The sequence below is a fragment of the Prionailurus bengalensis genome, chromosome E4 (genome assembly GCF_016509475.1).
Source record: "Prionailurus bengalensis isolate Pbe53 chromosome E4, Fcat_Pben_1.1_paternal_pri, whole genome shotgun sequence".
In the NCBI taxonomy this organism is placed as follows: Eukaryota; Metazoa; Chordata; class Mammalia; order Carnivora; family Felidae; genus Prionailurus; species Prionailurus bengalensis.
Genome location: NC_057360.1, coordinates 7,369,234 through 7,382,983, shown reverse-complemented (window position 1 = coordinate 7,382,983; position 13,750 = coordinate 7,369,234). Strand labels below are relative to the sequence as shown.

At 38.2% G+C, this 13,750-nt stretch overlaps 1 protein-coding gene across 5 annotated transcripts in view; it reads right to left on the bottom strand.

Moving 5' to 3' along the window:
• PLD5 (phospholipase D family member 5) overlaps nucleotides 1–13,750 on the bottom strand; it is a 419,450-nt gene that overhangs the window by 117,046 nt on the left and 288,654 nt on the right. The window contains exon 1 of one of the 5 annotated variants that reach the window (XM_043568873.1): nucleotides 6,509–6,629. The exons of the other annotated variants lie outside the window; for them this stretch is intronic. Coding sequence (XP_043424808.1) covers nucleotides 6,509–6,605 — 97 coding nt within the window. The 5' untranslated portion in view covers nucleotides 6,606–6,629. Of the gene's footprint in view, nucleotides 1–6,508; nucleotides 6,630–13,750 lie in introns of those variants that run through there. 5 annotated transcript variants of the gene reach the window in all.

Sequence of the window (13,750 nt, the reverse complement as noted above, 5' to 3'; positions counted from 1 at the left end):
AATTTGTATGGAACCACAAAAGGCCCCGAATAGTCAAAGTAATACTGAAGAAGAAAAACAAAGCGGGAGGCATCACAATCCCAGACTTTAGCCTCTACTACAAAGCTGTCATCATCAAGACAGCATGGTATTGGCACAAAAACAGACACATAGACCAATGGAATAGAATAGAAACCCCAGAACTAGACCCACAAACGTATGGCCAACTCATCTTTGACAAAGCAGGAAAGAATATCCAATGGAAAAAAGACAGCCTCTTTAACAAATGGTGCTGGGAGAACTGGACAGCAACATGCAGAAGAATGAAACTAGACCACTTTCTTACACCATTCACCAAGATAAACTCAAAATGGATGAAGACCTGAATGTGAGACAGGAAACCATAAAAACCCTAGAGAAGAAAGCAGAAAAAACCTCTCTCACCTCAGCCACAGCAATTTCTTACTCAACACATCTCCAAAGTCAAGGGAATTAAAAGCAAAAATGAACTATTGGGACCTCATCAAGATACAAAGCTTCTGCACTGCAAAGGAAACAACAAAACTAAAAGGCAACCAACAGAATGGGAGAAGATACTTGCAAATAACATATTGGATAAAGGGTCTGTATCCAAAGAACTTGCCAAACTCAACACCCAAAACAAAATAATCCAGTGAAGAAATGGGCAGAAGACATGAATAGACACTTTTCCAAAAAAGACATCCAGATGGCCAACAGACACATTGAAACAATGCTCAATGTCACTCATCATCAGGGAAATACAAATCAAAGCCACACTGAAATACCACCTCACACTGGTCAAAGTGGCTGAAATGAACAAATAGGGAAACTACAGATGTTGGCGAGGATGTGGAGAAATGGGAACCCTGTTGCACTGTTGGTAGGAATGCAAACTGGTACAGCCACTCTGGAAAACAGGGTGGAGGTACCTCAAAAATTAAAAATAGAGCTACCCTATGATCCAGCAATAGCACTACTAGGAATTTACCCAAGGGATACAGGAGTGGTGATTCATAGGGGCACATATACCCCAATGTTTATAGCAGGGCTTTGAACAATAGTCATATTATGGAAAGAGCCTAAATGTCCATCAACTGATGAATGCAGAAAGAAGATGTGGTTTATATGTAAAATGGAATACTACTTGGCAATGAGGAAGAATGAAATCAACAGCAATGTGGGTGGATCTGGAAGGTATTATGCTGAATAAAAATAAGTCAGTCAGAGAAGGACAGTTATATATGTTTTCACTCATATGTGGATCTTGAGAAACTTAACAGGAGACCATGGGGGAAGGGAAGGGAAAAAAAATAGTTACAAACAGAGAGGGAGGGAAGCAAACCACAAGAGACTCTTAAATGCAGAGAACAAACTGAGGGTTTATGGGGGAATGGGGGAGAGGGAGAAATGGGTGATGGGTATTGAGGAGGACACTTGTTGGGATGAGCACTGGGTGTTGTATGTAAACAATTACCATGGGAATCTATCCGCAAAAGCAAGAGCACACTTTACACACTGTATGTTAGCCAATTTGACAATAAATTATATTAAAAAAGTAAAAATTAAAAAAATTAAATAAAAACATTAGACTTTAAGATTACAAAATATCTTTAAAAGCTGGCTTGATTCAAGTAAATAGTTCTTTCAACAGCCTTGAAAATGTAATGAGTTAAGTTTGATTAACCAATTTTTGCTTTCCTAGATTTCATTTTTAAAGGGAAAACTATTCTTTCAGCCCATGACCCACTGTGCAGAGGCCCCAGGATGTCAATGAGATGCTCATCACAGCAACCTTGCACACTGGGACAGCTGGCTGGTGGCTTCGAGGTGGGGGGGGGGGTGTCTGAATCTCGGGAGTCTGATCCTATCTCAGCTGGATCATCTGTTTGTTTAAGTAATGGTTAATAGGAGTTATTGGCAATTCCAAACAGTGTTTCTAGACACCCAAAGTGATAAATCAAGAATATGAACTTGTTTTTATAGTTGCTTATAAAATACCTTCATGGTGTCTAAGAAGTCTAATTAAGTCTTTAAAAAGCTACAACATGCTACCATGGTGCTCACTGCTCAGGGCCTAATTGGCCACACTGATCAAGATAAAGTGGTGTGTTACATCCTTTTTGGAAAGTAAAAACATTAAAAAATCAGGAAATCCCAAACTGCTAATTACAACTGCCTTGAGGTTTAACAGAGATGCTCTGTCGAAATTTAAGAGGATGCTCCTGGTTTCAGGGGGTTTTTGTTTCTTTACAGTTTTACCAAAATTGTTATTCTTATGGTATTAACCAGATAATCCTGCACTTTATTTTGTGGATAATTTCAGTGAAGATAATATGCCACAGAAACTTATTAATAGAGAAAATGAAAACAGTGAATAAAAAGTTATTTATTAATTAAAAATTATTTAAAGGGGGGCGCCTGGGTGGCGCAGTCGGTTAAGCGTCCGACTTCAGCCAGGTCACGATCTCGCTGTCCGTGAGTTCGAGCCCCGCGTCAGGCTCTGGGCTGATGGCTCAGAGCCTGGAGCCAGTTTCCGATTCTGTGTCTCCCTCTCTCTCTGCCCCTCCCCCGTTCATGCTCTGTCTCTCTCTGTCCCCAAAATAAATAAACGTTGAAAAAAAAAATTTAAAGGAAAAAGTATACTCTCAAAATGAATTGGAAGGTTACTACCTTGGAGAATCAAGTTGACTGCATATCCATACACTTAAAAATGTGTGGATTCTCCAAAGCCTTCCTTGGAGAAGACTTGACAGCATTCAGTTTGCTTATCATAGATCCGTTCCATACCTCATTCCGTGGAATTTACAACTATTTCACCTACAGCCTTGTTCATTTCCAGAGACCCTGATGTTTGCTTCATTGTCAGATTTCAGAGAAGCTCATTGTTCCTCATGTGTGAAGCATGTGTGGATGACAGCATATGAGTGGACCTCAGGGCCACCCCTACCTTCTTGTGATGCAGACCCATGGGGGCCACCATTCCAACAGTGCCTATGAGGTGATTTTGAGGACAGGACTACGTTTGTAGTTCTGCTTCTTTATCATCAACTCAAAAATCTTTATACTCCTATTTTGATCAGAAACAGGTTCACAAATAATATTAGACATTTGTTGAAGAGTAGTTAATTCGTCATCTCAGAATACCCATCCCAATCTAAAATTACTAAAGAAAGCTCCAGGAATGTGTTGTTGTCTCTAGAGTGATATAAAGCTAGTGCTCTCAAAACAGAATGTTAGAGCTTATGGAGAGGTTTAGCCTTGGGATGTTCACATATCCTTACACCTAAGAAAGAGAACTCAAGGGGAAAATGAGCAACTTTAGAAGGCATATGGCTGAAGAATTTAATTTTTAATTCTAGTGTAGATAAGGAGAGTTACCTATGCTTAAAAAATTTGTATAATCTAGATGTATCTCCTATGTATCTAGTGGCTTTCTCTCTTTTGGTCTCTCTCATGGAAGGGAAACAAAATCTTCACAGGATATTTCTGTTAGTTGATGTTAGATGTAGTTGAGATGTGCATCATTTCTTCCCAGCCAGTACCCTCTTTATATTTTTTCATTTTTATGTTTTATTTTTGAGAGAGCTCATGAGTGGGGGAGGGACAAAGATGGGGGGAGACAGAAGATCCAAAGTGGGCTCTGCACTGACAGCAGTGAGTCCAACGTGGGGCTTGAACTGACGAATCGTGAGATCATGGCCTGAGCCGAAGTCAGACACCCAACCGACTAAGCCACCTAGATGCTCCGGTGCCCTCTTAGAGTGCCCGATGCACCCGTGTGATGCCGAATAAGACAGTCAAGGCACCATGTGAGCCTATCTAGTCTCTATCTGGCCACAGATAATTAGACCAGGTGTAAACACCTGACCTATGCCGAGCCAGTATGATTTTCTCAATATTGAGTCACAAAGTAAGTTAATTAAAAGAAGCTGTGCTGGAGAGTCACGCACAGATGGAAGTTGCTCTGTCCAAGTTCACATAAATGAGGAAGAGGAGAAGGCAAGCCTCAGGGAGACAGCAACAGATATATATGGATAAGAATGGAAAAGACAACATCCCCCCAAGAGAAGGAAGTGAAAGTGAGACTTGTGGGGGAGGAAAGAACGTGGTAGTCCCACCGCCAAACCCAGCATCACTTCTTACCTTGAGCTCTTCTAGATCCTTAGAATAAATTCCTTGTTATTTACACTGGTTTCAGAGGGGTTCTGTTTCTCTACTAACTTACTCTTGCAAGTTATGTACTTAAAAGTTATGCAGTACTTAATTATTCTTGTAATATTGTACTTTATTTTGTGCACACATAATTCCAGAAGTCCAGCACCCTTGAAATGTGTATTTTTAACATTTGACTAAAATATTCAGCTCTGGCCTAACAGCCATGCAATTTTGAGCAAGTTCCAGTTGCCCAAATTGCATGATTAAGTGTTTCAAATTTTGAAGATTTAAAATAAACATCCCGTCAAAATATTCATCATAATGACACAATAGAAAATATGCTAGTGCACCGTGGTTAAGAAGTGAAAAATAAAGTTCCACATTCTCCATGAATCATCGGAATGAAGATCACACAGAATCCATCTCCAAGTTTATTTCCAGAAAATCAGCTGTTGCAAGATTATCAGCAGCTTTAGTAAATCTTACAACATTTATACATTCAAGAGAATATATGTAGCTTGTGGGTAAACTATGAAGCACCATCTACAAATGGACACCTGTGAACTTTCCACTTTACTAAAAACTAGAACCTTACCATTCTGATTAAAGTCAGTATTTCCAGGGCACCTGGGAGGCTCAGTGGGTTAAGCGTCTGACTCTTGATTTCAGCTCAGGTCATAATCTCACTGTTCAGGAGTTCGAGCCCCACATTGGGCTCCGAGCTGACAGTGAGAAGCCTGCTTAGGATTCTCCCTCTCTCTGCCCCTTCCGCATACTTTCTCAAAATAAATAAACTTAAAAAGAAAAAAAGACAGAACTTTCCAATCAAAGGTGATTCTGTCCCCCTATGCTCAGAAACGTAGCAATATCTGGAGGCATTTTGGGTTGTCACAACTGGCAAGAGAAGGGCTATTAGCATCCACTGAGTAGAGTTCAGGGATGCTGAACATCCTGTAATACACAGGGCAAACCTGCAAACGTCAAGAGTCCCAAGGGTGAGAAATCTGGCATTAACGTTTGTGTATTTACGCTTGATCTGAAATCCCTGCCACTTTCCTCCAAATCAACAACTATCCTGAAGTTATTAGTATTTACCACTGTCTTGTCCTTAAATATTTCATCATACGTATATGTATCCTTAATAGCATTATAAAAAATGTGTTTATCACCAGCTGTGAGACACATTATTAATGAGCCTCAAGTGTGTATCAAAAGGAAATGCATTAGTTATCAATAATTATGGATTTCTGGAAAGGTTTTCAGATGCATCCTGAAAGCAAATTTTGCAGCAGAAATTTGTCTTATTGATCAAGCACTTCTTCTGAATATAGTAATTTGTGTGAGCAATGAAAAGGTCAGAGCTAGCCCATTTTGGGGGACTTTAATAAAACCAGCACAGGTAACTCAGCAACATTTTGAAATCCATTCGGCTTAAAGGCTAAAGGGAACACCACAGGGCAAAAATCAGCTGTCATGACATCTCTGCTTTCAAATCATTCAGTGAGTGATATTCAGAAAAATTTTAAGATAACCAGTTGTAGAAAAAGTGAGTCTTCAATGCATGTTTCTGGCTTAGTTTTAACATCTCTATTCAAATACTGTCAAAACCACATTGTGGAATTTTTCATAGGTTGCCTTTGATGCTTTGCTTTTTAGGCCACAGGTCTGGAGCTCACAGGGGAGTTTCTACATGTTGTGTCTTCCCTCCTTATATTTTTCATACAGTTAGACTATTCTGCTTCTAAGGAATTCAGTTCTAAGGAATTACCTTACAGTCCAACAGGCAAGCTATTTATAGGAATGGTTGACTTAAGGAATCATTAGGCTTAAAATTTTTTTTTTTATTTTTTTTTCAACGTTTTATTTATTTTTGGGACAGAGAGAGACAGAGCATGAACGGGGGAGGGGCAGAGAGAGAGGGAGACACAGAATCGGAAACAGGCTCCAGGCTCTGAGCCATCATCCCAGAGCCTGACGCGGGGCTTGAACTCACGGACCGCAAGATCGTGACCTGGCCGAAGTCGGACGCTTAACCGACTGTGCCACCCAGGCGCCCCTAGGCTTAAAATTTTAAAAAAAATGCTTAAAAATAAAGCTTGCTTAAATTATAGTTTCTCAATGATGCATTAAAAAATAGAAAAATTCCACACTGAAAACAGAAAAGCAAAGGCATGATCTACAATGGTCATCAGTTATCCTAAACCATGAAAAGGTCTAGAGGCTGATGTCCAGAGCAAATGCTTAAGGCTTCCTCTCTCTTGCCCCTCCATGCTGAGGTCACATGACTATTTACACAGACACCAACATGGAGATCGGGGAATGGGGGCCACTACTGAGGCTTCTGTTTCGGTACCAGTGTTCACTGGAAGGAGGAGGCCTGTCAGAGTCCGGTGCTGTTGTGATGCCAGGAAGGATGGGAACCTGGGAGCTTTGGAGAAGGTTTGCTTCATCTGGGCAAAGCCCAAACCATTCTGTTTACCTTACCTTACTGTTTCCGTAGTGACAGAAGACTCCAGAGCCCAATCTGTTAGGCTTCTGGGTACCAGCTGCTTATGTGGAACATAAGCACTTCATCTAACACAAATTGATAGTTTAAAGGAGACATGTCAAGAAGAAAAAGCATATGGCTACCACTGAGGGCAATCAAATGGAAGAAACAGGAATTCTTAAGGACATTTGAGAAGATATTTCAAAAGAATAATCTAAGAACAAAAAAAATGTTCTTCAAAAGGTCCAAAATACGAATTTCATGAAGGCAATGTAATATAGGATTGGCAAAGCTGGAAACTGAAATAATGATCTAGAAGTTCAAATGCTGTAATTGACAACACAGAATGAATCTAAAGAAATTGAAATGATCATCGAAAAGTTGATGCATGAAGGATATATCGTGGGAACTGATATCTCAAAATCTCAAAGGGAGAAAAAGGGATGTCTCTGAAAGTAGAAAAAAAAGCATGATAAATGTGAGCAAAAAAAGTATGAAGTTAGAGGATTTATTTAAGATATTCAAAATCCAATTATGAGAGTTCCAGAGAGAACCAAAATCAGACAGGAAGAAATTACAAAATAGATTACAAAGCAAAATTTCTTATTGTATTTTATTTATTTTTAAAGGGCATACATTTCTAAATGAGGAAAGTCTATCAGTCTCTGGGAAAACCATAAAAAAGTCTCAAACACACATCAAAATTTTTCAGAACACTGGAAATAAATAAGATCCTAAAAGCTTTCAGAGAAAGCGAATTTATAGAAATGATAACATACAAAGATTAGTAAATATGATTTATACCAGATATTTTAACAGTAACAATGAAGGCTAGGAAATAGTTTGAAGGGAGATAAATTTGTATACCTAACAAAGACTGGAGAATGGCCTCCACCATCATGAGGCCAAAAAAAAAAAAAAAAGGGAAAGGAAATGTAGAAGACGAGGGAGGGCTCCACAAAGGGTATCTCCAAGAAATAGTAAATAAAATGGACAGAGTCCTGATGTGTCAGACTGTGATATGTTAAAGCATTTTAAGATGATTTAATATGAGGTACACAGAACCATGAACTAAAATGAAAAAAAATGGCTGCACAAGAGGAAATGTGATCACTGTATATAGCTCAGTTGTTAATAATATTTCAGTATAAACAGTAAATATTGATTTAACAGCACCAACAGCCATGATGACAAAAGATGACAGACTTCTAATGGGAGGCTCAGGAGACAGGAAGCACCTGCTTGTGCTGGGGATGGGCCGGCAGAGAGGGGAAGGAGTGACAGGAGACAGGTAATGTATTCCATATTCCACAACAGTAATTAAACAGGTCATATTTAAAACAAGACATCAAGAAATAGAAATATGAATAGGTTACATAAAAAAAAAGTAATACTAGACGATACAGATAAAAGTAGTAAAGATAGCTTCTGGGAAGAAAGAATTGGAAGTGGGTTGACATAGCTCAGGGTGAGGCTTTCTTTGTTATATGCATTGTTGTTGTTTTTTATTTTATATTTCCCTGTATTACTTTGATCAATAATAAATTAAAAGGATATATAGATGGGGAAAAAAGTACATCAATATAATATGAACTATTTGCCGAATGCCAAACTAGTTTTATTTTACTGGTGAAATTATAAAGCTATTTCCATTATAATTAGAAACAGACAGTAATCATTCACTATTATGTAACGATTCAAAAAAATACATTAAAAATGAAAAAAAAAACCTGTAATAAAACAGAAGAGATAAAATTCTTTTTGCTGATGGTTTGAATGTCATGTCTGAAAAACCCAACAGAGTATAGCAAAAACCTTTTTGAATTAAAAAAATTATGAGGTTTCTTGATAAAAGATAAATAAAAATAAGTAACTTTTCCTGCAATATCAATAACCAGTTAGAAACTGGAATTTAAAAAATCCATTTACATTATCAAAAGGTATAAATACAATAAAAATTATAAAATCTTACTGAAGAATTTCAGTATTTGTATTTGTATTCTCTGTATTTACAAATACAGAGAAACAGAAAGTATTCCAAGGTGTGTGTGTGTGTGTGTGCACGTGTGTATGTGTGTGAGAGAGAATATATGGAAGACTTTTCACTCTATTGTTTTTTTTTTTCAACGTTTATTTATTTTGGGGACAGAGACAGAGCATGAACGGGGGAGGGGCAGAGAGAGAGGGAGACACAGAATCGGAAACAGGCTCCAGGCTCCGAGCCATCAGCCCAGAGCCTGACGCGGGGCTCGAACTCACGGACTGCAAGATCGTGACCTGGCTGAAGTCGGACGCTTAACCGACTGCGCCACCCAGGCGCCCTTCACTCTATTGTTAAAGAGACTGATTTCTGGAGTGAAAACTGGGACATTATTAATTTTATGTTTATACTTCTCTGATTTTCTGATTTTTAAAAAGTGAACATGTTATTTTTATACTCACAAATATAAAAATACCTTTCTAAATTACCAAAACAATGATAAGTAGCATTCTCTCTATAGCCCCACATGAATACCATCAATGTTTTATATATGTTTTTACTACAATGTTCTCCCTTTGGGGAAGTGCCCTGCCTCTTCCTGCCACTCCGCAGCCCAGACTCGATCCATCCCCATGAAACTGGATTGAGATCTCTTTCTCTTCTAAAGCCTGCTAACATGAACATTCAAGTTAATATAAATATTTTCTTATTGTTGTCAGGTTATCGTTATGTTTTGCCAAAGTACAAATTCTCCAGGAAATGATCAATTTTAAAAATATTTTTTATAAATTGAAGGGATATCTAGATAGATAGATACAGATACAGATACAGATGCAGATACAGATATAAACATAGATAATTTGGGATGGTATGTATCTTGAGGGGAAAATATGAATCAAGAACATAAAATATATATCGCCATTATGTTTTCTTTCCATACTTGTATATATATAATTGAAAGGAAAAAGTCCTCAAGATCTTAATATTTTTTTAAGGGCTCATTCAAGCTAGTTCAAGAAAAGATATGTCCTCAGCTCAGTCACTAAATGAAAAAAAAATGGTAATAATAAGTCACATGATTAGCAACAATGCTTCCTTGTGTTTGTAGAGTACTTTACACATTAGCGCAAAGAATGATACAGTTACAGAGAATTAGGTCACTCTCTAGCACAACACCATGAGGGTCATGACACAGGTAGAAGAGGCCAAAGAGACTGAGTCCCAGGAAAGTGAATGACTTGCCTGAGTGCGCTCAGCTGGGACACAAGCTCAGACTCAAGGTTTTACTTCAAATTCAGGGCTCTCTCCCTGTCCTCCTGCTTAGAACAACACAACGGCCTGAATTATTCTGACACTGTAGAGGCATTACTCTTGCAAATGGCAATGCTTGACATGAGTCTATCAGAAAGAAGCCTGACTTCTAATGAGGTCCCTACTCATGTTTCTTCCTAAAGAAAAACTAGAAGGGGAAAAGAAAATGAAAATGGAGAGTAGGAGTTGCTTAATTTTATTTGTTTCATTGTAGAAAGTAGCACAGTGCTGGGCACGGTTTAGGGGCTCAATAAACATGGGAAAATGACTGAAGAAATAAATGAGTGAATGTGTTTGCAAGCACCTGTCACATTAAAGCCCCCTCCCCCAGTTACTGATGGAAGGGAATCCACTGGGATTTCCAGTGCAAATTCTGAGCAAACATAGTAGGGTAGTAAAGAACCTAGCAATATGAAAGAAATATGCTAGAAACACATTTTTGTAAGTAGGAGATATGGTTATAGGAAACTTAAAAAATTTTTTTTAACGTTTATTTATTTTTGAGACAGAGAGAGAGCATGAATGGGGGAGGGTGAGAGAGAGGGAGACACAGAATCCGAAACAGGCTCCAGGCTCTGAGCTCTCAGCACAGAGCCCCACGCGGGGCTCGAACTCACGGACCACGAGATCATGACCTGAGCTGAAGTCGGCCGCTTAACTGACTGAGCCACCCAGGAGCCCCTTAAAATTTTTTTTTAATGTTTATTTTTTTGGGGGGGGGGAAACAGAGTGTGAGCGGGGGAGGGGCAGAGAGAGGGGGAGACACAGAATCCGAAGCAGGCTCCAGGCTCTGAGCTGTCAGCACTGAGCCCTATGTGGGGCTTGAACCCATGAACCATGAGATCATGATCTGAGCTGAAGTCACTTAACCTCCTGAGCCATCCAGGTGCCCCATAGGAAACTTTTAGAGTTATATGGAACTCTGGTTCCATTCCAAGTCGAATTCAAAATGAAGGAAAACTGAGGCATTTATACACACTTACTAACATGACTTAAAACTCCCCGCACTTCAGTTGTTTCTTCCTTAAAGATCCAATGGTTTCAACATTTATTTTTCCTCTTCTAGAGAAAAAAATTACAATGCTGTCTTCCATTCTCCATCACACAGTAGTTTCTTTATATCTCAAATTACCACAGATATTAGAAGGGGGAAAGAAGGGAAAGTTTTGTTTTTTTTTAAAATCAAGTTCTTATTTAAATTCTACTTAGATAACATATAGTGTAATATTCGGGAGTAGAATTTAGTGATTCATCACTTACAGAGAACACCCAGTGCTCATCATAACAAGTGCCCTCCTTAATACCCATCACCCATTTAATCCATTCCCTGCTGACTTCTCCTCCATGAATCTTAAATTTGTTCTCTAGATTTAAGAGTGTCTTACTGTTTTCCACATGCTCTTTCTTTCCTTCCCTTGTGTTTATCTGTTTTGTTTCTTGAATTCCACACATAATTGCACACATAATTGCAATCATTTGGTATTTGTCTTTCTCTGGCAGATTTCACTTGGCGTAATATACTCTAGCTCCATCCCCATCATTGCAAATGACAAGATTTTATTCTTTTTGATGGCTGAGTAATATTCCATTGTGTGTATGTATTTATGTGTATTATACACACACATACTTATATACTTTTTTACTTCAAATTTATACACACACACACACACACACGTCTTCTTTACCAATTCATCAGTCGATGGACACTTGTTTTTTTCTATAATCTGGCTATTGTTGATAATGCTGCTATAAACATCAGGGTACATGTGCCACTTTGCATCAGTATTTTTGTATCCTTTGGGTAAATACCTAGTAGATACCCAGTAGATACCCTAGTAGATACCCAGCAATTGACCCAGTATTGCTGGGTCATAGGGCAGTTCTATTTTTAACTTTTTGAGGAAATTCCATACTCTTTTCCAGAGCGGCTGCACCAGTTTGCATCCCCACCAGTAATGTAAGGGGGCTCCCCTTTTTCCACATCCTCACTGAAATGTATTGTTTCCTGTGATGTTAATGTTAGCTACTCTGCCAGGTGTGATGTGGTATCTCATCATGGTTTTTTATTTGTATTTCTCGGATTATGAGTGATGCTGAGCATCTTTCCACATGCCTATTAGCCATTTGGATGTCTTCTTTGGAAAAATGTCTATTCATTCATGTCTTCTGCCCATTTCTTAACTGCATTATTTGTTTTGGGGGTGTTGTTTGATAAGTTCTTGATAGATTTTGGATACTAACCCTTTATCAGATTAAGTCATTTGCAAATATGCAAATATCTTCTCTCATGCTATAGATTGCCTTTTAGTTTTGTTGATTGTTTCCTTCACTGTGCAGAAGTTATCCTGGTAAAATCTCAATGGTTCATTTTTGCTTTTATTTCCCTAGCCTTCAGAGATGTGTCTAGTAATAACTTGCTAGAGCCAAGGTCAAAGAGGTTGTTATCTATGTTCTTCTCTAAGGTTTTGGTGGTTTCCTACCTCACATTTAGGTCTTTCATCCATTTTGGATTTATTTTTGTATATAGTATAAGGAAGTGGTCCGGTTTCATTCTTCTGCATGTTGCTGTCCAGTTTTCCCAACACCATTTGTTGAAGAGACTGTCTTTTTTCCATTGGTTATTCTCTCCTGCTTTCTTGAAAATGAGTTGAACATATAGCTGTGGGTCTATTTCTGGGTTTTCCATTCTGTTCCATTGGTCTATGTGTCTGTTTTTGTGCCAGTACCATACTGTCTTGATGACTACAGCTTTGTAATATGGCTTGAAGTCTGGAAGTGTGACACTGACAGCTTTGTTTTTCTTTTTCAGTCTTGCTTTGTCCTATTCAAAGTCTTTTGTGGTTCCATCCAAATTTTAGGATAGTTTGTTCTAGCTCTGTGAAAAATGCTAGTAGTATTTTGATAGGGATTGCACTGAACGTATAGACTGCTTTGAGTAGTACAGACATTTTAACAACGTTTGTTCTTCCTATCCATGAGCATGGAATGTTTTTCCATTTCTTTGTGTCTTCAATTTCTTTCTTAAGTGTTCTGTAGTTTTCAGAGTACATATCTTTTACCTCTTTGGTTAGGTTTATTACTAGGTATCTTATGGCTTTTAATGTAATTGTAAATAGGACTGATTCCTTGATTTCTCTTTCTGGTGCTTGATTATTGGTATATAGAAATGCAACAGATTTCTGTACGTTGATTTTATATCCTGACACTTTGTTGCATTCATATATTATTTCTAGCAATTTTTTGGTGGTGTCTTTCAGGTTTTCTACATAGAGTATCATGTCATCTACAAATAGCAAAAAGGTGACTTCTTCCTTGCTGATTTGGATGCCATTTCTTTCTTTTTGTTGTCTGATTGCTGAGACTAGGACTTCTAGTACTATGTTAAATACCAGGGGTGAGAGTGGACATCCCTCTCTTGTTCCAAACCACAGAGGAAACGTTCTCTATTTTTCCCCATTGAGGATGACATTAGCTGTGGGTCCTTCACATATGGCCTTTATGATGTTGAGATATGTTCCATGTATCCCTACATAGTTGAGGATTCTTATAAAAAATGGATGCTGTACTTTGTCAAGTGCTTTTTGTGCTTCTATTGACAGGATCATATGGTTCTTAGCCCTTATTAATGCAGTGTATTGCATCTGATTTGCAAATATTGAACCAACCCTGAAGTCCGAGAATAAATCCCACTTGGTCGTGGTGAATAATTATTTTAATGTACTGTTGGATTTGATTTGCTAATATCTTGAGAATTTTTGCATCTATGTTCATCAGGGATATTGGTCTGTAATTCTTATTTCTAGTAGTGTATTTAT